General features: G+C 51.7%; 2 protein-coding genes across 8 annotated transcripts; one reads left to right on the top strand and one right to left on the bottom strand.

The window, feature by feature from the left end:
• The first annotated feature begins 35 nt into the window (after positions 1–35).
• On the top strand, positions 36–10,532 carry LOC129345020 (adenine phosphoribosyltransferase-like). Of its 5 annotated transcripts, none has more exons than XM_055001977.1 (6): positions 36–54; positions 7,151–7,310; positions 8,221–8,314; positions 8,989–9,135; positions 9,337–9,432; positions 9,510–10,532. In XM_055001977.1, the coding sequence occupies exons 2-6, from the start codon at positions 7,188–7,190 to the stop codon at positions 9,665–9,667; spliced, it is 618 nt and encodes a 205-aa protein (XP_054857952.1). In that variant the 5' UTR covers positions 36–54; positions 7,151–7,187; the 3' UTR covers positions 9,668–10,532. The 5 variants fall into 5 exon arrangements, with proteins under 5 accessions (XP_054857952.1, XP_054857953.1, XP_054857949.1 ...); XM_055001974.1 differs by lacking the exon at positions 36–54 and adding an exon at positions 6,304–6,376; XM_055001976.1 differs by lacking the exon at positions 36–54 and adding an exon at positions 6,312–6,367 and having other exon boundaries at positions 7,148–7,310.
• On the bottom strand, positions 10,530–21,985 carry RAB34 (RAB34, member RAS oncogene family). 3 transcript variants are annotated; one of them, XM_055001972.1, is made up of 11 exons: positions 21,543–21,985; positions 19,123–19,220; positions 18,003–18,094; positions 16,843–16,908; positions 16,026–16,127; positions 15,832–15,896; positions 13,820–13,871; positions 13,201–13,282; positions 12,680–12,770; positions 12,263–12,366; positions 10,530–11,400 (listed from the first exon to the last, which is right to left on the bottom strand). In XM_055001972.1, the coding sequence occupies exons 2-11, from the start codon at positions 19,174–19,176 to the stop codon at positions 11,368–11,370; spliced, it is 741 nt and encodes a 246-aa protein (XP_054857947.1). In that variant the 5' UTR covers positions 19,177–19,220; positions 21,543–21,985; the 3' UTR covers positions 10,530–11,367. The 3 variants fall into 3 exon arrangements, with proteins under 3 accessions (XP_054857947.1, XP_054857946.1, XP_054857948.1); XM_055001971.1 differs by having other exon boundaries at positions 12,259–12,366; XM_055001973.1 differs by lacking the exon at positions 16,843–16,908 and having other exon boundaries at positions 12,259–12,366.
• Between the last annotated feature and the right edge of the window lie 617 nt (positions 21,986–22,602).

A 22,602-nucleotide genomic window follows, 5' to 3' on the forward strand; every position in this document is an offset into this window, starting at 1 on the left:
GCCTCCCTGTGCAGAGGCGGCGTGGCTCGGAGGGCGGCTTGGGAGCGTCTCTGGGTGAGTGGGAACCCCGGAGACAGCGGCGCTCAAGCACGAAGCGCTGGAGGGATGCGGAGGACAGCCTGGTGTACTTTGCGCCATTCCCAGAATCGAGAGATGCCCAGGCTGACGCTCCGAAAGAGGCCACGGCGTTAGCCCGGGGGGGGGGGGTGTCCAGCCACGATGCTTCGCGGGTGCGCTCCACGCTGGGCTTCGCCACTGTGGCTCCGAGCCGGAGGAGAAAGACTTGCTGGTCTCTCTTGTTTTACAGGCCGTAGAAGTGTGTTGCCACCTCCCTCCCTTGTGGCAGCGGAGTCCAGACCTGGGAGTAGCGCACGGTGCGCAGAGATCAGCCAGAGGCTCTGCTGGCTTCCTGGAATGCGAGGGGCCGCCCGGCGCTCAAGCTCTGCGGAAGCCGGACAGTTTTACAACCCTGGAAGCCACCCCGAGTCCCAGCCTTGCTATCGTCTCCTTGAGACGAGAAGCTGGATGCAATAAAGTGACAGAATGGACCGTGTCACTTCAGACTGCTGGTGAAGCAGAGGGTTTTGGAATGCCCCCCTTTAAAAACCACTCCCTGCATGTAGACACCCAGCACAACAAGGAAAGGGTAGGAGCATCTCTTCCCTCCTGTGCTGGTTTTCGAGTTGCAGGAAAGTTTTTTTAAAAAATAGAATGTTCCAGGTTGGACTCTCCTATCTGCAGTCTGAAGGGGGGCAGTCCATTTTACTCTCTCTCACACACACACATGCAGAGATCTGTATCTACAGACCTGAGCTGCTGGCAGGCAGCTTCAAGGTTATGAAAAGAGGAGGCCTGGCCAGATGGGGCCACAGCTGTGGGGACTGGAGCAAACTCCCTGAGTCTGCTCTCTCTGGGTCCAGAGGGAATAGGTCAGAAATGGATCCTCCTTATTTACACATGGAAATGTCCGGTTTAAAAACAAGCACCTTCCCTCTCTCATACTCATGTGCTTTAAATTCAAGGAGTCATGCCAAAAATGGCAAAGTCTAGTTTTCAAAACATACTCTGGTGAGGAGAGAATGGGTCCCTGTTGGCCTCACTCTGGTTCTGCCAGGATCCTACAGGCCCTTCTCTCTCCTGGGGCACTAAAACCCGCTTGCATCTTTGCTATCCGTATACAGACAGGAAGGAAGGGAGGAAGGAAGGAAGGAAGGAGCCTTACGCATCCATCTACCTGGCAGCAACTCTCCTGCCTGGAAAGGTCTTTGCCAGCACCTGCCACTGGGCCCTGAAGTGCATAGGAACTTCTGCGTGTCAAGCTAGCCACAGCCTTTCTCTTCCAATAATGCTGGGAGCCTGGTAAATCCTTCTGCCCAGAAGAGTTGCCCCCCTCCTCTGCCAAGAGCCGATACCCTCCCCCCACACCCAACAAAGGGGCAGCTGGATTGTGCCTTTCCTAATCTGTTCAGCCACGGCTCCTTAATGCGGCCCTGAAGTACATGCTTTGGAAGGGGGGGGCTGGACAGGTCACTCCAGTCCACAGGGCAAGAGAGGGCCACCTCGCTGACCCTGAGTGGTGGGCACAGCTCGGGGACAAAGAAATCCATCCCAGGACGTGAAAGGGACCATGGACGAGAAATCCAAAAGGAGGCTGAATCCCACAGGCCTTGCGACATCACCCCATCTGAGTTGCCATGCCAACCAGCCTCAGCCCACCCCCTTGGAAGCCAGTCATGAATTCAGGAGAGGGGGCTTGGAGGTAACTCTCGGTCAGGCCCAGCCGCTTAGCAGCTAACCCTTTCTTTGTCGGGCAGTCTCAGCCAGGGGGCGGCTTCCTGCCTGGCCTGGGGCTGCAGCCAGCCTGCTTTCCCTCTGGAGGGCAGCAACTTTCCCAGGGAGGGGGACAGCAATGAAAGAAACAGAAGGAATGGCAACAAGTTCCTCATACGATAACCAACACAAACCTCTGAACCTGACTGCCAGACACTTGACTGACTGTGCTTGTGAGGGTCTAGATAGCTAAATAATATTTGTTCGTGTTCCAAACTTTTTTACTGTTATTGTTAACAATAACAATAATTGCACTTATATACTGCACTTTTAGGCAGATTAGTGCCCCACTCAGAGCAGTGAACAAAGTCGGTGTTATTATTATCCCCACACTGCAGCTGGGGAGCTGGGGCCGAGAGGAGTAGCTTACCCAAGGCCACCTACTGAGCTCATGGCTGTAGTGGGAGTTGAACCAGCAGAGTGCAGATTCACAACCCTACCACTTAACCACTGTGAACACCTCCCTAAAATAAGAAAATTTCTTAAGACCTTCCTTAAGCCCCTTGTCCCATTGACAATCTGAAAACTAAGGGGCATTGAAGGAGGGGCTGTGGCTCAGAGGAAGAACCTCTGCATTATATGCGGAAGGTCCCAGGTTCAATCCCCAGCATCTCTAGATGAAAGGACCAGGTAGTAGGTGATATGGAAGACCTCTGCCTGAGACCCTGGAGAACTGCTGCCGGTCCGAGCAGACAATACGGACCTTGATGGACTGATGCAGTAAAAGGCAGCTTCATGGGTTCAAATATAATTAGGGATATCAGTTTAAGTATTCTTGTCCCATCCGTTCTCTCAGAAAGCCTTCCTCTCCAGCCCCCCACTCAAATCCAGTACAGGATTTCTTCCCCACTCAATGCATATTTGAGCTTGTGGTACTCATTGCCACATGAGACCGTAATGGCTTAGATGGCTGTACAAGGGGATTTGACCAATTCGTGGTATAAGAGAGTGTCCATCAATGGTCACAATGTGTGATGTTGTGGTTAGAGTATTGGATTAGGATCTAGGAGACTCAGGTATGAATCCTTGCTCTGCTCACTGGCTGACCTTGAGCCAGTTACACACTCGCAGCCTAACCTACCTCACAGGGTTGTTGTGAAGGTAAACTTGGAGGAGAGGAGAAAGATTTGAGCCATGTTGGGTCCTCGTTGAGGGGAAAAGGCAGGGAATAAGCAAACAAACTGCATCTTCTGTGGTCAGAGGAACTCTGCCTCTGATTCTGGCCCTGCTGCAGCTGCTGCTTCTGGGCAGGCTCACCTTGGCCTGCTCCAGGAAGACTTCATGTTCTTAGTGTTACTCGGTGGTAGCGGAAAGATACTCTGCACGTTCCCAGAGTCAGGTTATGATTTCATTTGTTCCGAAGCATTTGTTCGGAACAAAGCATTCATTTGTTATGATTTCATTTGTTCCGAAGCAGAAAAGCAGGCGTTAAAGAGAGGTTCTGCAGTTGAGTCATGGTAAGCCACAGCTGAAATTAGATCTTAATTGTGCTCCACAATTCCCAGAGTTGGATGCTAACAGTTGAGTAGGGGCCCTGGATAAGGAAATGGGGAAGCAGAATGCCCTATACCCCCCCCCCCAAATGTGCTTTGGACCACCTGGAGACACACATCCGTAGACTCTTGAGACCCTCTCCTGTGAAAGGGAATTTGAGCTTTATCAATAAAACCCACATGCAATGTCCTCATCAGAACATATGCATAAAGAATAATCACATCAGAGAATCTTATATACTCTTAAAACTTATTTACAGAATGAAAGATCAAAAAAGGTTAATACAAACAATTCTTTAGAAGTACAGTCTCCAGGATATATGGCACCTAATAGACTTGATTAGCGGGACAATATCTCACTGTAGTATAAACATATTCATTGTTTGGAGCCACACTTTTTGTTATGTGTATTAAAACCTGAGAGACTGCTTTTCCAAGGTTAATTCCCGATTGTAAAAAAAAATGGAAACAAGACAAAATTATTGACATGCTCTCCTTACTGTAGGGCCAACGCGACCTACAACTTTAATCGGAGCGAAAGTAGGGCTTTTTTTCAGCTGGAACACAGTGGAACGGAGTTCCAGAACCTCTTGAAAATGGTCACATGGCTCCAGCGGCGCGGAGGGCAATCTAAACTCCCCTCTGTCTGGAGATCAGGGGGTGGGGCCACCAGCCATGTGACCATTTTCTCCAAGGGCAACCCACTGAGTTCCACCACCTCTTTTCCCAGGAAAAAAAGCCCTGAGCAAAAGAATTTCTATTTGAGATGCCTCTGGGAAGCCTCTTATTAAGAAACAGAGCATCTTTCCAATGTGATCACATAATTCTTGAGAACATCTCAAATAGAAGCTCTTGGTGTCAGAACCAGTGTTTGGACCAGGGGCTAGTCCTTGTCCCCTTTGCAGGGCACAGGCCCCAGAGTGGAGTTGTATGATTTGGGTTGCTCCACAACTTATTTGAGGATAAAGCTACCCCCAGTTTATTAATCTGCTTTTCTCCAGGAGGCACTCCACTTTGTAGCAGCCAGTGCAAAACCGAGGCATTTAACCATGGAACAACATATGTTGCATGCCCTATATCCCCCCCCCCCCAATGTGCTTTGGACCACCTGGAAGCACACATCCCTAGACTCGTGAGACCATCTCCTGAAAGGTGATCTGCATGAGTCCTGATGGTGAGGTATATGGTTTGTGGTGGTCCAAAGCTTATTTGAGGGGGGCATAGAGATTTTAAAGTATGGTCAATATTTGTGGTTGGATTTGCAAATGAGGAACTGGGAACCAACTCCAGCCTCCTCAAATGAACAAAGATGAGTGTCTGGAACCCAGGACTTCATTCTTCCCAAGGCACAAACACTAGTGGTGCTCTTACTAGCTCAACCATTCTCCCACCATCCCTTTTAAGGAAACAATTTACAATTCAGGCCAGCAGTCCAGCCTACAGGAGGTTCTATCCAAAATAAATATATGGGAGAGAAGGAACTGGGGGTTTGCTTCTTGAGGGCTCTTGAATCAGAAAGTCTTTATTTGAGTAGCAATTTGTGGCAACTATTGCTGGTGTGGAACACTGGAAACCAGTGTTTAGCACTAATTAGGGGCCTATCCTTTTCCATTCAGTCCAAGTGAAGGAAAACTGGATGCTTAACTAAAGTGAGGATCAGAAATAGTTCTCTATCAGTCATCCCTAGAGGGGACTGTGCCCTTAGCTTCTTCCTCAGTCCAGGATAAGGAGAGCTGAAAAAAGGGAATGTGCGGTTTCCAGGTTTTTGTCACTTTTTAATATCAGTTTGTCCTCAGAATGACAGATCTTCAGTAATGCAATTCCTGGATGGCTTTTTGTGACGAGGGCATTGTACGGGGGGCTCTGCTTTTTCACTACTGCTGCATGAATTGACATTTTCACTCATCTTGACACCCAGGTATCTTTCCTGGGAAAGTCATAGATATGATGTTTGGAATATTTTTTTCTGCTCTAATGAGCATAATTTTGCATTTATTTGCACTGAATCCCATTTACAATTTTTGGTGCTGTTTAGAGAACTATTTTGAGACGTATTTTATTTAGAACACATGACAAAGAGATCCCTGCAGCTCAAGTCTCACCTCCAATCTTTATAATTTATTTATGTATTTATTTGTTTATATTTATACTTCGCTCTCACTGCATAGCAGGCTCAGAGCAGCTCACATCAGGGTATAAAAACAAGTTAGCATAATAAAACCCAGCAGCCCTTCCATTGCACCATCCCTCTACAACCAAAGTCCACGGGGTCCGGGATGAACTGGCACAACATGTGCGTCTAACAGGCCCAGCGAAAAGATAACCTCAGATGCTAACCTTCCCCCCACCACAATTTTTCAGGGGCATTCAAGGTCTCTTCTGCAGCAGTTCCAGCAGCAAAAGAAATGAGCAAATGGCGCCCTCCAGTGGTTCTTTGACGTATTAAAAATCATGTATTTATATCTCACTTTCCAAAAAGCCCCCACATTAGTTTGCAGCATCGCTCTCTCCATCTCCATTTTATCCTCACTACAACAACCTGTCAGGCAAATTAGGCTGATTTGTCAAAAGGCGTCAAAAGAGCTGCCGTAAATGAATTTGGATTCGAACTTGGGATTCCCAGATTCCCCTCGGACACGCTACCATTACGCCTCGCTGAGTCTCGGATTTTTCCGGGGGCAAAAAGGAGGCGGCGCGTCCCCCTTCAGACCGCTTTCAGACTCCTCCCTCCATTCGCCCACACCATGAACGCGGCCGCGGGGCCCGCGAAGGGCCGGTTGCGCCTGAGCCCTCGGGTGGGCTTTGCCAGCCCCAGAGCTACGTCCGGCACCGTCGCCTGCCCAAGGCTGCGGGTCCGGCAGCTGCGCCGGCGGGCGGAAAAGCGGGCGCTCGACGTGCCAGCTGCCCCGGGCCTCCTCGCGGGGCCGGACTTGGCAAGCGGGGCCGGGGAGGGGCTGCGGCTGCGGCTGCCCTTTCGCCCCTCCGGGCCCGCCTGTCGCGGACTGCGTCGCTCCGGAGGCCGGGAAGGGAGCCGCCGCCGCCGCCGCCGCCAGGTGCTGGGCCAGGGCTGGGCGCGGGCAGGGAGCTGCGGAGCGCCTCTTTCCCCCGAGGCCCCTCCGGGCCGCGGCCTTGGAGAGCCGCGGGGAGCCTCCGCTCGGCCGGCGTCGAGGGCCACGTGCGAGCGCTGGTGCCGCCGGAGCGCAGGCCCTGCAGGGGGCTGCCGAGGGGCGACCTCTTTGCCGGCGCTGCCGCTTCTCGACCCCCGCGCGCTGCGTGGCTCGGGCTGCGGCGATGCGCATCTGCAGCGGGAGTCGTGCGGAAGGGAAGGGGCGCCTCCGGCCGGGCCGCCCTCCCTCTGGGGTTCTGCAGCCGCCTCGGGAATCTAGCCGGTTCTCGCATCAGCAGTGTCGGAAGGCAGCGCTCCAGGCAGAGAAGGGGCAGTTCCCAACGCCTCCCGCCTGGGGCCCTTTTTAACCGGAGATGTTCTCTGCATGTCCTTCCATAACATCTAGCCGCTGTTCTGAGGCTCATGCAGTCACGCTAGGCGGTTGGGACGTGCCTAAACCTTTGCAGCTGCGAGAACTAGAGGCTTGCAGCTTCTTTAAAGATGCTGAGGTCCTCGGGATGGAGAACATCGGACTCCTTAGGTGCGAATTGTGATTGCGGGGTGCAGAGTGTATGTACATCAGTTTGCCTCAGGTGCTCACTATTGTCGGGTTAGCGTTGACAGAAGGGGTGGAACCTGGCCCTCAGAGTCTTTCTCACAGACTGTAGCAGGACTTGGCTGCTCATCCCTATTTGCATTGATTTCCCCGTTCCCTTTGCAGTTGGATCCTCTTCGCTAACTACTCTTGACTTCATTCCATGGACTTGCAACGTGTTTCTCCCTCTCGAGAGCGAGGCTGGTATCTGGAGCTGATGGCGCCCAACGTCAAGGGGCCTGGTTATGCCTGGCTGGACCCTTCTCGCCTCTACTGCCATCCTCAAGTAGGGGTTTGAGGGGGGGAGTGACAGCACAAGGGGAGGGCTGCTGGGTGGAAGGGCGAGAGCAGCCACTGCTGGAAGCAGGGGAGTAAAGATCAGTTACAGCACCTTTACTGATGGGAAAAGTCCCATAGGGTCTCCCTAGCAACTCCAGCAGTGTATTTGCTTATGGCCCCAGATCACTTACAATACTGGGCGCCACTCCCACATCCCACCGCACCCCTCCAAGGAGCTCAGGGTGACGTTTATGATTCTGACACCCCTACATTCCCACCTGGTGAAGGTTCGGTTGAGTGAGTGACTAGCTCCAAGTTGAATGAAGGCTCCTAGGTCCCAATCCAGAACTCTAACCAGTACATCCCACTGGCTGTCAAAACAGTGGAAGTGGTGGTGTAGCAGCTCCCATGAAGCCTCAAGGATGCGTCTTGCAGATCAGCGGCACAGACAAGTTGTTTGTGGTAAGCCCAGGGCTGAACAAGAAGCCTTGCTCCTCCTCAGAAAAACATCAGGAGAGCTTTGTCGGCTTGGACCACTTTCAGCACTAGCACCGAGAAAGGGGACTCCAAGCTTGCACCAGTCTCTTTCGGTTGCGGAGCAAGGGGCATTACGCTAGGAGTTACTTTTTCCCATTTCCACATAGCAAAAATAGGTAAGAAAGGGAGGAGGGCCAGTTTTGTGTTGCCTAATACACTCATGCAATACATCTGATAGAGCCGCCAACCTTTCCACTGGCTCTTGCTCCTGTGCTTTGAACAGCCCTTTGATTGGCAGGGGATAGTTTTAATGCCCACAGGGCAGTCAAAGCTAGAGGAGTAACGAAGGCTACTCTTCTGAGCCAGCTGACCACCCCATCGGGAACTCTCTGCCATTGTAACCTGGAGCCTTCTTGACCCCCCCCCTCCAATTTTACCAGGCCTTTCAAAACTGCATGGAGGACTTGGTGCAACCATTTCAGAACGAAGCAATTGACCTGGTGGCTGGGATTGATGCCATGGGCTTTATTCTAGGTAAGCAACTCAAACCATTGCCCTCCTGTTCTTTATAACATGGCTTAAACCTCAAGGTGGCACTTGGTCAGGGAGCAAGTGGGGCAAGTGGCTCCCTTTGAGCATATGCAGAGTGCATTTCCCTCCTGAGAGTGGCCCACGCCCACCATCCGCTCTGCACTCTTAGGATTACAAAAGACTCTGGGTTGGAGTCCAGTGGCACCTTAGAGACCTGAAGAAGGGAGCTCTGACTCTTGAAAGCTTACACTCTGGAAATCTTGTTGGTCTCTTAAGGTGCCACTGGATTCAAATCCTGCTGTTCTACTGCAGACCAACATGGCTACCCACCACGGCATGACTTCGAGCAGAAGTGAACTCCTAACTCTTGCCGTCCAATCAGAAATATCTATTTCTTTACAGACTCTGCTTCTAGTCTATTATTAGAGACCAGGCAGGCCAAGCGTTCCCCATCTATCATCTCTGGAACAATTTTACTGGCTAAGGCAATGACAGGTCTCCGCAGACAGTTCAGGGGCAGGGCCTGTAGGAACCACGCCAGGCCTTTTTACGAGTTGTCTTGTGCTGTAGATATGAAGGCTTGTAACCTTAGCCAACAGAGCCACCCACTCCGAGATCAGGGGCACTCCACAGCCCTACAAAGCAGCCCAAAGAAACCCCCCTTCCTCTGCCCTCAGGCTCTGCCATTGCCGGATTCCTCAAGAAGGGTTTCGTGGCCATCCGCAAAGCCGGGCACCTGTGCGTGAGGACCCTTTCTCAGCCTTACAGGGATTATTCAGCCCGTGACAAACTGATGGAGATGCGGACAGATGCCATCGTACCAGGTGAATTGCTGCTCACTTGAGTCGGGCACCTGATTGAAGGGGCGAGGCAATAGGCCACCCTGCCCAATCCTCCCCCACAAACCCATGGATAGCCACCTCTGATCTGGACCACTTGAGATGGGTGGAGGCGGGAATGACCCAAGCAGGGAGGGCAGAAGAGCCTGCACACTGACACAGCCCTTGCGATGCCCTCTCTGCCAGGCCTTCGAGTCTTGCTGGTGGACCAGTGGGTGGAGACAGGGGGAACCATGCAAGCTGCCATCCGGCTGGTGGAAGAACAAGGCGGTGCGGTGGCAGGTATGGAAACGGTGGGCTTGGCCAGTGCCAGCCCTCCCGGCTAGTGCCGACTGCTGCCTCTGCTTCCTCCCGCCCAGGAGTGGCTGCCATCTGCATCGAAGACAGCGAGGGAGGGCGGTGGCTCAAGAGGCACTACAAGTGGGCCCACTGCGTCCCGCCCCACCTGATGCCCCAGTTCAACGCTCACCACCTGGATTCTTTCAAAGCCTTTGAAATCCAGCAAAGCCAGCAATAGCGGCAATGGGCACGTGCCCATAACCCAAGGCTTTGCCAGTGAACTGGCTTGACGCAGCAGCAACTGACCCAACCATCCTGGCCTCATGGCAGTGAATAATCCGCACCATGAAAACTGCAAACTAAACTTCCATTCCCGAACATTTAGTGCCGCATCCTGTCTTCTCCTGGCCAGATAGCCTGGAAGGACTACAAGCAGGGGCACAGTGGCCAATGGATCCCCACTCCACCCTCCTCCCAGCCACTAACACTCAGAGCTAGACTGCTTTTGGAGGTCACCTTTAGCTAACAGCCATTGGTAGATCGCTCCTGTGCCTAATCCCCCTTTACAACCATCTAAGTTAGTAGATGGAAGTGAGTTAGAGGGTTGGCTATTGACTAAATTTTCTGCAAACGGAAGGGGTGGTGTCATTTCTGCCAATTCCCTCTTCCTGCTGCACACACACTATTTGCCTGTCATGCCATTCCTGAGGTTTCTCTATCCCCCAGGAACAGCATTTCAGGAATATCAACGGGCTGCTGCAGGGAGGGGGGAAGACAGGAAAGCGGTGTGTCTACCGATAGAAGGGTCTTCCATTAGAAGAAGACTTTAAGCAGGACCTAACCCTCCCTTGCATGTACTTTCCTGATTCCGCTGTACATCAACTTCATTGGGCGGCCCTGAGTTCAAGGATTTTGTGACAGTGAGAAAAAAAACCCTCTTTATCTACTGTCTCTGCCTCCTGCATATCTCGTCCCTTTACCAATTCCTTTGCGACTGATAGCATGTTCCATAGTGCAGCTTTTCCTGCTCCCAGAAAGACGCAGCTATAACGTTGTTTAACTAACCAGCTCTGGCAGAAGTCAATAAACCACAGTGAATCTTTGTTCTTGCAATTATTATCATCATCAGGAATGTTATAAAGTGCTGGCTGTGATGGTTGAATACTTGTTCTCTAATGCTGTTGTATTTGGAGGAATGGGTGATAGGGGACTCCTGCTGCTGGCGCCTTGGGATGAGACATCACTCCCTCACCTTGGCTGTGCCCCCCTGACAGCTGAGGGCACTCAGTGTTCCCTTGGGGGAGGCTGCCAGTGCCACAGCTGACAGTCTCTCCCAGAGGCCATGGCAGGAAAACCCTGGCCCTCCAACACATGGTACCAGGGCAGTTGTCATACTGGAGCTGGTAGGAGCTCTTGGGGTTCCTGATCTTTATGGCCTAGCAGGGTGCGATGCTCTTGTCCTTGGCTTGCTGGAAATAGAGAGCCTCGGGCTGGGTCAGGAGCCAACATCATCAACAGGCAGGAGTCGAGGCTGAGGCCAGGGGGTTGGACGAGCTGATTCTGGCTCCAGAGAGACCCTGGGCTGAAAAACTGCTGTGATCTACAAACAGGCCCAGGGAGGAGAAACTGGCCAGGACACCTCCCATCCTCAGACTGCTGGAGCCAGGGAGGGAGCAACAGGCAACGGGGTCTGGAAGCTTTCTCAGTGGCCCAAGAGCAAAACGGAGGCTGGGCAGAGCTTCTCCCACAGGAACGCATCCCTTGCCTGCCTGCTGGTTGCCAACCGCAGAAATGTGGGGCTGCCTAGCTTGGGAGCGGGGACTGGGCGGGGGTTGCTGTCCTTTGGTATCAAAACAAGTTCAGTGTGAAGAGGCGGCAGACGTTGGGGTCCAGGTGGCTTCCTTCATTGGCAGCATTTGGCACGCCGTCGCTTCTCGGTCAGGTACAAGTCCCGTTCGTCGCTAGCGATCCCTGGAAGAGGCAGCACAATGTGTGACCGCGGCATCGCAGAATCTGTCCCGAATCCTGTGCCCCACCCCCTATCAGCAAAGCTGTGCAGTCTAGGTCTGAAAGGGCAACAACAGCACAGCGGGTGGGGTGTTGGGTTCGGATTTCAGCATCCAGAACAGTGCAGCCTTCATTTCCTTTCTGTTTTCAAAACAAACATCTAAGCCTTGTGGCTGCCAAAACGTACATGAAAGTAGGCAGGCGACCAAATTGTGCGGCTCCCCTGTTGTGACTTGAACATTCCCAAGTTTTTTTTGCTTCCCCCTTGTGAATCAAAGCAGCATTTCAGTGCCATTTTTTGTTTCCTTATGCCACATTTTCCCTCTTAACTCTATGCAGCTTTTAAGATTAATGTGCACCCACTGCATAGAAATTCCATAAAAACAGCATTAAAGGAGCTAATCATGGAAAACATCAAAGAAAATGGTCAAAATGAAAGAAAAACAGGAAGAATCTGTACTTGCAAATGGCTGGGTGGGCAATCGCTGTTCCAGCTGCAGGAGCAAGTGAAGAAATTGGCCACAAGTTGGCCTGCAGTGTCCCCCCCACCCCACACCGCCATGACTGACAGCGGAACAAAGTATGCAGGACTGTAAAATGGCAGGTTGATGCTAGCTTAGGCAATCTGCGTATCTGCTATGAACTGCAGAGGTGGGTGCAGAATGTAGGTGGTTGTGTTTCCAGCAGACCTCGGTTCAGGAGGCCTGATCAATGATCAGCTGTGGCATCGCCTCCGGGAGGTAAAGAGGTTCTAACCTCTGCCTGTGCAAGACAATGAAAGCGGGACACGGTCTGGGGCTGATTGTCCTCATGCACACTTACGCACAATGTCGCCAATGCGGCGAGCGCTGCTCTTCTCCAGCTCTGCCATCACACTGCCCTCAAAGGTCTGTGCTGCCACCCGGAAGAAAAACTCCCGCACATTCTCACCTGTAAGGAAAAGGCAAGGAGGAAGAGGGAAGTCACCTGCCCAGATACCACCAGTCCAATAAGGCAGCGCCGAGCCATTAGAGAGGCTATCCATCTGCTAGGGGTGGGTTTGGGGCACCAATTCAAATGTTCACATGGGTTTCTTGGAGTAGTAATTTAGCAGCTGCCACACGGCAATCCCTTTTGGGAGTTAGCCAGTTGGCTGGTTTGGAAATAGGCGATGAAGGGCAGGGGGCAACCAAAAGGTGACATGTCCCAACAGTGAGCTTACCCATTGACCTACACGCTCTTGCCAGAATCAGGCAGTGCTCACCTGTGAGCGACGAAACAGCCCAATATTCCGCCTGCATCTCTTTTGCCACCTTAAGGGCGTCCTTCTCAATGAGGTTGTACTGCGCAGGTGACTGTAAGAAAGGAGAGCGGAAACAAGGGAGTTGGCAGCCCTGCGCGGGGTGGGGTGGGTTCAGCCTGCAATGTGGTCATGATGAATGAAGATGGGAGGAGCCACGGCAATGTCCCCAGCCAGTCAAAGGCAACGCTGAGGTGCATGAGAGCAAGAGCATGAAGGCCCTTGGACTGGCAGCAGCTCTCCAGGGTCTCAAGCAGGTCTTTCATATCACCTACCACCTGATCCTTTTCAGTGGAGATGCTGGGGATTGAACCTGGGGCCTTCTGCATGCCAAGCAGAGGCTCTACCACTAAGCCACAGAATCACTGAGTGATTCTTCCCTTCCTTGGAAATTAGTCCTAATGGAGAGCCCTCTAAGAACCCTATATCCTGGGTCACAGCAAGGGCTGGCTGTGCCCATCCGCTTTGCCTCCTTTTTTTCTTACACTGAGATCCTTCTTGGTGCCCACTAAGAAGAGGATGACGCCGGCAGGGTCGTTCTCTTTCAAGGCATCTGCCAGCCACTGCCTGCAAGGAAGGAGGGGAAGAGAAGCGTTACGTTTGCCGGTCAAGTTTTAAGTTGTCTTTCTACATAAATACTGAAGGTACTGCAGGGGAAAAATGAATTTCTTAAAAGTTAGAAAAAAGACACTAAAAAGTTTTAAAGCTCTTAATATTATAACGGCAATAGGGTGGAAGTCTGGCTGGATCTTCCTAGTCCCGTGAGGGTTTGAATTAATTTTCAGAATGCTGAGACAAATCTAAGCTGTGGACTGGGGGCAGAACGTTGACTATAATTTGCTTGCAAAAAAACTGAGTTCCTGTCTCTGAATTAGCATTCCAAATGAATGAATGTCCCCAATTTTGGGGGGGAGGGGGTAAACAGCTCTAAAATTCAGTAATCAACTTGGATTTCTCCCCATTCACATTTATATTGACTTTTGGAAAAGAAGAGAAACAAGTCCAGCCCTGTACAACAACCTTGTCACTGCTCCCCCACCCCCATTTCCCACCCCCCCCAGAATCCCAAGTCAGCATTCAACTCTCCCACCCCAGGTCACGCACCTGGTATGGTCAAGAGACGTCACATCGTTCACGTCAAATACAAGAATGATGGCTGCAGAAAATGAAATAGAGGTCATCATTCAAGAGGGACGGGATGTACTTTTCAGCCCATAGCTAACATGGGATGAGAGGTGACGTTTACTCACATTCAAAATTGTCACGCACAACAGGTCTACCAGAAACCCTGAACGTGTATAAGAGGTGGCAGAATGCAACAGTCTGTTTTTCACAAAGAGCAATCAAAACACTGACAGGGACTCGGTCACTCCTAAAAGCCCAGATGAAGGCAAGCGTTTTTACTAGGCCAGTTCGAGTGGACCATCAGCAGGCCAAAAGAAGCAATAGGAAAAGGGGAGCAAAATGACCATTGTTCCAGTAGTTATTATGTGCACATGCTGTGGTAAAAAGGGCCCTAGAGACTTCCCTGTCTTATCAGGGGAGGAATTTATGCAACTGGCCAAGGTCCCAAATTACCAGAACTGAATGAGTGGAATTGAAGCCTCATTCTCCATCCAACTGTTTTTCCTGTTGCCACCACTAGAGGTCAAAAAGGAACTGCTGATTAAACCTTCTAGAAAGGGGGCTTCGCTCCCCAGCATGGTGCCCTAGTTAGCTTATACCAAACTGGGCATCTGGGTGGGTGCACACATAGAATTAAAAAATGTAGCTTTTTATTTATTTATGTCTTGTATAGTCTGCCTTTCTCACTGAGACTCAAGGCAGATTACATAGTGTGAGATTAGCACAGTCAATATCCAGGACATTTCAATAAACAATACCATAGGGTGAATAAATGCAAGTTTACAAAGACATGACATTAGCAAAAATCCAATTCAGAGTTGAAGAAATGCTGAAACAGAGCATAAGCAATTCTAGGACTGACATTAGACAACGTAGAACTATCCAGTAGGGTCATACTTAAAGCAACAGGTAGTACATAGGAGCACATACTTAAAGCCACAGATAGGATGTACGGCAACATAGTGGAGAAGACTATGGTCTCTAACTCATTAGTGAATCCCCCAGCTGTGAGCCCGAGGCTAAGAACATATCTGTTACTGCTTCCCAAGGAAAACAAAATACCGAGCAAACAAAGACTTGTGAACTGCACATGGAACAAAGGAAAAATTAAAAGTACGCACACATGTGAGGCTGCCCTATACTGAATGAAACTCTTGGCCCAAGACCACCAAATTTCAGGCAGACTGGACCCCAGGGCTCAATTCAATGGGCCTGTGAACAAGCTGCCCCCAGCTACTTTCCACTGTTTCCTATGGAGGAAACATTTCCAAGCCTTTTAAACGCCGCAGCTCCCCCTCCCCACTTGCTTGGGATTCTTTGGTTTGATATAACTCCCTTTCAATCTCATTGTTGTCAAACCAGAGAATCCCAGTGTCAAACCAGCGGTCCCAGTAGAGAATCCTTTTACTAAAGCAAGAGGGGAGTGAGGCTCGCTGCACCATGGAGTTTAAAAGATGGCCAGCAGTGGTGGGGGTTCGAAGGGGCTCTTTCAGAGCTCTGTTGGAGATAGGAGCAGAATGAGACGGGAATCCACTCTGCCCGCTGCCTCTTCCCCTGCCCCACTAGCCTTGCACTGCTCTCCTGCAGCGGCACAGAGCTTGGCTCCATTCACACTGCTGCCCTCTTGCCACTGCTGCTGCTCTGCCTCTGCTGCAGTGGCTGCAAATCTGAGTGCCCGATCCAATCCAGGGTTCAGCCCGGAGAACCGGCATAGCCAGATTATGACATAGCATAAATCTGGAGGGGGGGGGGTTACCAGTTCTCAAACCCAGATCACTCACCCCTATTCTTCTTTCCATTCACAGAGGAGACACTCAACAGGACTCTCTCTCTCAGGAAGACCCTTTTGGGTCCCTCCAGCCAGCCTTTTATCCCTCGGGAAGACACAAACTATTTTCATGGCCATTTGTCTGACTTGAGAGGCTGTTTTAAGTACCAGCAGGGTGCCAATTACACATTCATGCACATGGATCTTTCTCCCACCAACTCACCTTGTGCTCCTCGGTAGTAGGTGGACGCAATGCACTTGAAGCGCTCCTGGCCAGCAGTGTCCCACCTGGTGTAGGGTGAAGGCACAGCCTGTGAGCTCAAAGCCCCATGAGGGGCTTTAGCAATCAGGATGGTCTCTCTGTGGCAGGAAGGTCCCAGCACAGGGGCCCAAAGCGGGCCAGGTTTTCATACTCACAGCTGCAAACTGAAGGGGACACCCAGCACCTCAAAGCGCTCCATCTCAAAGTCCACTCCAATGGTGGCCTTGTAGTTTTTGTCGAAGGTGTCTTTGCAAAATCTGGGGCAGGGAGGGAGAGAAGAAATAATGAATGAATGAATGAATGAATGAATGAATGAATGAATGAATCTGGAATGTGTCTTCTGCTCCCCCAGTCCTTCAAGACTGCCCAAAGGTGCCCCTCCCCTGCCCTGTCCAAGTTTCTAGCTCATATGGAGTAACATTTTTGGATTTTTAAAAATGTATTTGTTGTTTACGGGTTTTAATCACTAGCTTTTTTATCTGATGGTTTCAGTCATTTTGTGCAGAAACGGATTATTGCTCTACAAAGTCAGTATTAGTTATTTGGGAGGACAGGCAGCATGGTTACAGCCTGATTTTGTCAGATCTCGGAATCTAAGCACGGTTGGTGCTTGGATGGGCAACCCCCAAAGAAGACTCTGCAGAGGAAGGCACCGGCAAACCACCTCTGCTTCTCATTTGCCTTGAAAGCCCCTTGCTGGGGTCACCATAAGTCAATTGTGACTTGAATAGTTAATGTGCACACAGACGCACATTAACTATTTTAAAAAATCAATTAATGGGGTAAGTGGATCGGTAGTAGGCCAAGCCCAAGCAGGGTGAATGCTTTAGCCCTGCAAATAAGGAACTCCAGGCCCAGGACTGGACTTTTTCTGGGAGTCTGCAGAAATGTTCCATGAGCCCACCTCCCTGCCTCACTAACATTCAAAGGTGTACCTCTGAGATGCCCTTCCCCAAACTGCCCAGGGGTTACCTGTTGATTAAACATGTCTTGCCCACTGAGAGGTCGCCCACCACAATGATCTTGGATATTTTAAACCTGTTAATGGGGGGGAAAAAAGCCTAGATTAGCTTTTCCTCCAGTCGATTGCCTGGGAGGAGGCGAGGACCCATTCCCAGGAAGAGCGCTGCAAAAGCTACCAGGCCAGCGGACTTTGGGGCTTTCCCAGCGAGGAAGGCTCCTGCCCGTCATGCTCCTACTGCTGGTCTTGGAGAGCAAGCCAAGTCTCTAACACACCAGATCTCCCAGTGACACTGTCTGGCAGTTGGTTTGGGCCAGGGCTCCATGCAGGACGTATTGCCACCTTAAGCGATCAAGGGTGTATCTTAGATGGATTAAACCCATCATGGAGACTATTAACCTTGAACCATAAAGCGGAACCTCCATGTTTGGGGGCCGTCTACTTCTAAACGACACCAGGTGCTGGGGAGAAATTACGGAGGCTGAGCCATTGTTTTCATGCGGTGCTGGCACCTGCCTGAGACATTTTTCAATGGAACGTGGCTGAGCTTGTGCCGACTCACCTAAACCTAAACCCCAGAGCATGGCATGTGGGAAGCTGGCTCCTCCTGGCACTTCCCTGTCCTCTCTCTGGAAATCGGGATCAGACAATTGGATGCTTTCCATTCGCAAGAGGAGTCCCAAGTCCGCCCACTCTGCATTCCTGCTCTATGACAAGGCCTCAACGTGTTCCAGCACACACCTCCAGGTGCTGGGAGGGGACTCCCAGCTTTCCTGAGCCCCTGGAGTGGCAAGCAGTACAAGCAAAGCTGCTAGAAATGGGAATCTTGCAGGGCTGGGCTTCTATTCTGTTCTTCTCACTGTGTGTGTGGGCTGTGTGTGTGTGTGCGTGCATGCGGCTAGCATGACCACTAGCTAGTAAAACAGCAAAGAGTCCAGTAGCATCTTTAAGCTTAACCAACTTTATTGTAGCATAAACTTTCAAGAAGAGAAGAGAGCTGTAGCTCTCGAAAGCTTATGCTACAATAAAGTTGGTTAGTCTTAAAGGTGCTACTGGGCTCGTTGCTATTTTGCTACTGCAGACTAACACGGATCTATCACTTGCTAGCAGAGACTTTGTTTTGTGTCTCGCTCCCCCCTTTTCTCCTCCCCAGTGGACGAGTGCTACATACCCCACAGTGCCGGTGCGCTGTGCCTGACACATCCCAACCACTTTGGGGTGAAAGGAAGTTCTGGAATGCAGGGCTGCCTCTTTGGTAAAGCACTGGAAAAAAGATTAAAGGGGGGGGAGAGCCCCACAGGGCAAGGAGAAATTAGAGCATGCCCAGATTGCCTGCTGCAGTCCTCAGCCCTTCTCATGGACCCTGGGGGTGGAGCAAGGCCTGGAGGGACATGCAGTAAAGTATTTTACCAAGAAATCCCTGAAAGCTTTTGGAGGAAGAAGCCACAAAGTCTGTTTTAACACTGCCTAGCAGTTGAATTTCACCAACAAGGGCAGGCAACAAATACCATAAATAAATCACAACAGCGTGTAAAATGATTATGAAGCAGCCAAGAAACTGAGGGCATGTTCACATTCAACCACATGTGTGTGGGGAAAGCAGATTATAAATTCAACAAATAAATAAAATTTGTCAGACTTGTGGTCCCCTGATCTGGACAACGGGGTCTCTGGGCAACTGTGGAGAAGCAAGGTGCAGTGGGTACTCCCTGGCCCACACACTGCCTCAGGGCCCTCCTACAAGCAAGCTGCGGTTTCTGCCCAAGTCACTGAAATGGCTGAGGCGGGAGGTTCCTGGGAGGCAAACTCTCTGGGCAACCAACTGCCTAGCTTGTCCTGCGCCAGACAGCAAAAAGAAGCCCTCCCAAACCTCCATGTCCCCTGCCAGGCTGTCCCCAGTCCAGGCCAAAACAGTCCTTTGCTCCCAGGCCTTTTTTTCTGGGAAAAGAAGTGGTGGAACTCAGTGGGTTGCCCTCGGAGAAAATGGTCACATGGCTGGTGGCTCCGCCCCCTGATCTCCAGACAGAGGGGAGTTGAGATTGCCCTCTGTGCTGCTCAGCAGTGCGGAGGGCAATCTAAACTCCCCTCTGTCTGGAGATCAGGGGGCGGGGCCACCAGCCATGTGACCATTTTCAAGAGGTTCCGGAACTCCGTTCCTCCGCGTTCCAGCTGAAAAAAAGCCCTGCTTGCTCCTAACAAGGAAAACCCTAGCCCCTCAGGGGTTGCTCCTTCCCTGGGTCCAATCCTGCCTTGCCACACTCCACAGCTCCAAAGAATTGGGGTCTCCTTACTGGTGGTAACTCCGCGATGACACGGTCCCTCCTGACCGGCGCAAGGAGACTCATGACAAGGTCTTGAGGTTGGCCGCAGAGGTCTCAGGCCTTCATATCTGGAAGCAGAAACATTGGGAGAGGTGCTGTGCCTTTAAATGCAAGCAATGGGGTCTCCGCGCACCCCCTTTTCCAAAGAACATCTGCCAGGTGGCGACAAGGCCCTGGCTCCCCCCCTCGGGTCTCCCGCAATTGGGACTGGAAGCTCCCTGCAGCCTGGCTTCGTCTGCTTGGCATATCAAAAAGGCGTCCCACCGGAGACAATCTTCCCAGGATATTTTGCATCACCGCCGCAACCGGTGGCATTGTCACAGCACCGAACCAAGTGGTGAACTCAAGCCAGCCCAGCCTGAATCTGGCCCAGAGAGAGCCTGGAAAACCCAGCTACGCTCTCCGAGGAAAGCCTGAGGCTTCTGCCCCAAAGACTGACTTAGATCCAGGAGGTCTGGTTGTCTGTAAAATGGAAATAGCAGTCTCCCACCACAGACAGGCTTGTGTGATCTTGAATCTGTTTATAAAGTGCCTAAAATGGTTAGACGTTAAGCACAAATTAAAAAGACATTCTCCAATGTTGTGTTTGCAATGCAAAAGCTTTCCTAAGGAGGTGGTTTGTCTTATTTGAGCGTTACAAGATAAAGCACTCTATTTGTTTTAACAACGATGAATTATAACAACTGATGCCGATGCTGAGGTCCTAGTGCTGGACTCTCTGGCTGCAGGAATTCCTACGTGTGGACCCTGGACCTGGATAGCCCAGATGAGTCTGATCTTGTCAGATCTCAGAAGCTAAGCAGGGTCAGCCTTGGTTACTTCTTGGATGGGAGACTCCCAAGGACGTCAAGGGCTGCAGAGGCAAGCAATGACAAACCACCTCTCTTAGTCTCTTTCCATGAAAACCCCACCAGGGGCGCCATTAGTCAGCTATGACTGGGGGGCATTCTCCTCCACCATCCACCTATACTCAGGATCAATTCACACATGTTGTCTTAGATGCACATATGCACAAGCTATTCTAAGTGTACCCCTAAAAATGAATTATACCTCTGTGTGTGAGAGAGGAGACAGAAAGAGAGAGAGACTATCAGGAAAACACTGCAGAAAGCTACCATCAGCTCCAGTATCCAGTTGAGTGCACAGTGCAAATGCTACCAAAATAGATTCAGACTTTGACCCTTGAATATGGCAGACAGGCAAAAGGAAGCCCTTCTTCTCACAATGTACAATTAACTGGTACAACTCACTGGCACAACTGGTAGAGACAGGCACAACTTTGGAAGATTTTCAAAAGAGATTAGACAATTTCATGTCCCTCAATGACTAGCTAGCCTCATGGACTAAATGGAACCCCCATGTTCAGTAGCAGTATATCTCCGAATGCCAGTTGCTGGTGGGAATAACAGCAGGAGAATTTTGCCTCTGTACCACAGGGTGTGTGTGTGGCTGGCCACTGTGGGGGAAAGAATGCTGGTCTAGATGATTTAATCACAGAAGGGAAACTATTATATTCTTATGAAGTTTCTACTCCAAAGTTGCCCCACGGTCGAATCAAAGGGGCATAACTTTACCGCGAATTTCATCACTGCTCTTTCTTGATCTTTGGGCTGCTGGGGGAGGGAGTCTGATCCAAAAGCAGCTTTCTTCTTTACTCAGTATATTTTATCCCTGTTTTTCTTCAAGGAGTCCCTCCCCTCCACACACCCACTTTATCCTCACGACAACCCTACCAGGTAGGTTAGGTTGCGAGAGAACGATTAACCTAAGGCCACCAGCAAGTTAGTTCCACGGCACAGCTGGGTACGGAGCCGGGTCTGCCAGACGCGATTCCGGTTCATTACACCGCAAGGGCTTTTTCTAACGCCCCAGACGGCCCCCGCCGCCGGATCTCCCGCACGGGCCTTCGCCCCTCTCCGGGGTGCTCGCGGGGCGCCCTTGGCCCTGCTCTGGGAGGGAGAGGAGGGAGCCACAGGGGCAGGGAAGCCACCGGGCCGCCCGCCGGATTTCTACCGCCGGCGGCTTCAGCCCGCCCGCCCCGTCTCGCGGGAAGCGCGGAGGAGGGCACGCTCGGTAACCCGATCCCCGGAAATTCCAGAGGACTCTCCGGCTGGGTGGAAGGCGCGGGAGGCTGCGAGATGCCGCCCAGATAAGGCCGGGCCAGGAGCGATCCGTCGCAAGAGGTGCCGGGGCTCAAGGCGGCCTGCCTGATCCTACGATGCTGGGCGGGGGGGGGGGGGCTTCCCGACGCTCTGCATATGCCCAGAGGCACTCTCGCCTTCCGGGGCACAACCACGTGTCCGGTTCTGCTCGTCGAGGCCAGCCGCGAAGTCGTCGCCGGCTCCTGCGCGGGTGCCCCGTCGAGGATCGGGCCGCGCCGGGCCCCCTACCTTCTCCGGCAGCCGAGCGAGCAGGCAGAGGAAGCTCCGGGCCGCGCCGCGCCGTCCCACCCGGCGGCATCTGCTCGCAATTAGTGACTCAGAGGCTGGCGGGGGCGGGCAGAGCCCCCCGCAGCGAGGGGAGGGCCGGAGGAGGGGCGGCGCCGGCCCAGGAGAGCAACGGGCCTGCGGGACCGAGCAGCGGCTTGGGTGGGTGCAGCAGATCTCTTGCCCGGGGCAGGCCGCCGCGTGGGGAAGCAACACCCCATCTTTCTCCGTCGGGCACATTAGGAGCGCTCCACTGGGTCAGAACAAACTGGGCCCGCCTTTCCAGCTTCGTCTTTTGGCAACAGCAGGTCTCCCTCCTCCCGCCAGCAACCGGCATTCAGGGTGCGCTGCCTTGGAATCTGAAGAAGTGAGCTGTGGTTCACAAAAGCTCATCACACCCTACCACTGATTTGGTTAGTCTTATAGGTGCTACTGGTCTCTTGCTCTTTTCCACTGCTACAGGCCGACTAACACGGCTACCCATCTTGATCTGTTGCCTTGGAAGGGAGGGGGGTTCATTTAGCCAGAAGGGAGGGGGGTTCATTTAGCCAGATGCTCTGATGCTTCCACAGGACCAAAGAGGCTTGAGTTCAAATTCCTCCTCAGCTCACATGTTCCTTCTCTAACCTGGGTCCAGTAGCACCTTAAAGACCAACTAGATTTTCAAGGTGTGAGTTTAAGCTCCGACAGGAGCTTTGGCTCTAAAAAACTCACACCTTGAAAATCTGGAGCTTTGACTCTAAAAAACTCTAAAAATCTAGATGATCTTTAAGGTGCTATTGAACCCGGATCTTGCTCTTCAACTGCAACCAACATGGTGACCCACCTGAAACTATCTTCTCCAACCCTTCCCTCTTCTTCCCTCCTATCCCTGTGGAAATTAAGATTGCCCCTTCTTGGGGGTTCCTCTAATATATTTTGACAAACTGGGGTGAAGAGCTCTGCTGAGAACTTGGGCATTGCTCTGCCCTACAAGCTTGGCCTCAGATCTCTGTGGTTCAGCTTGCCCTGCCAGAGAAAAGGG

The sequence above is a fragment of the Eublepharis macularius genome, chromosome 17 (genome assembly GCF_028583425.1).
Source record: "Eublepharis macularius isolate TG4126 chromosome 17, MPM_Emac_v1.0, whole genome shotgun sequence".
In the NCBI taxonomy this organism is placed as follows: domain Eukaryota; kingdom Metazoa; phylum Chordata; class Lepidosauria; order Squamata; family Eublepharidae; genus Eublepharis; species Eublepharis macularius.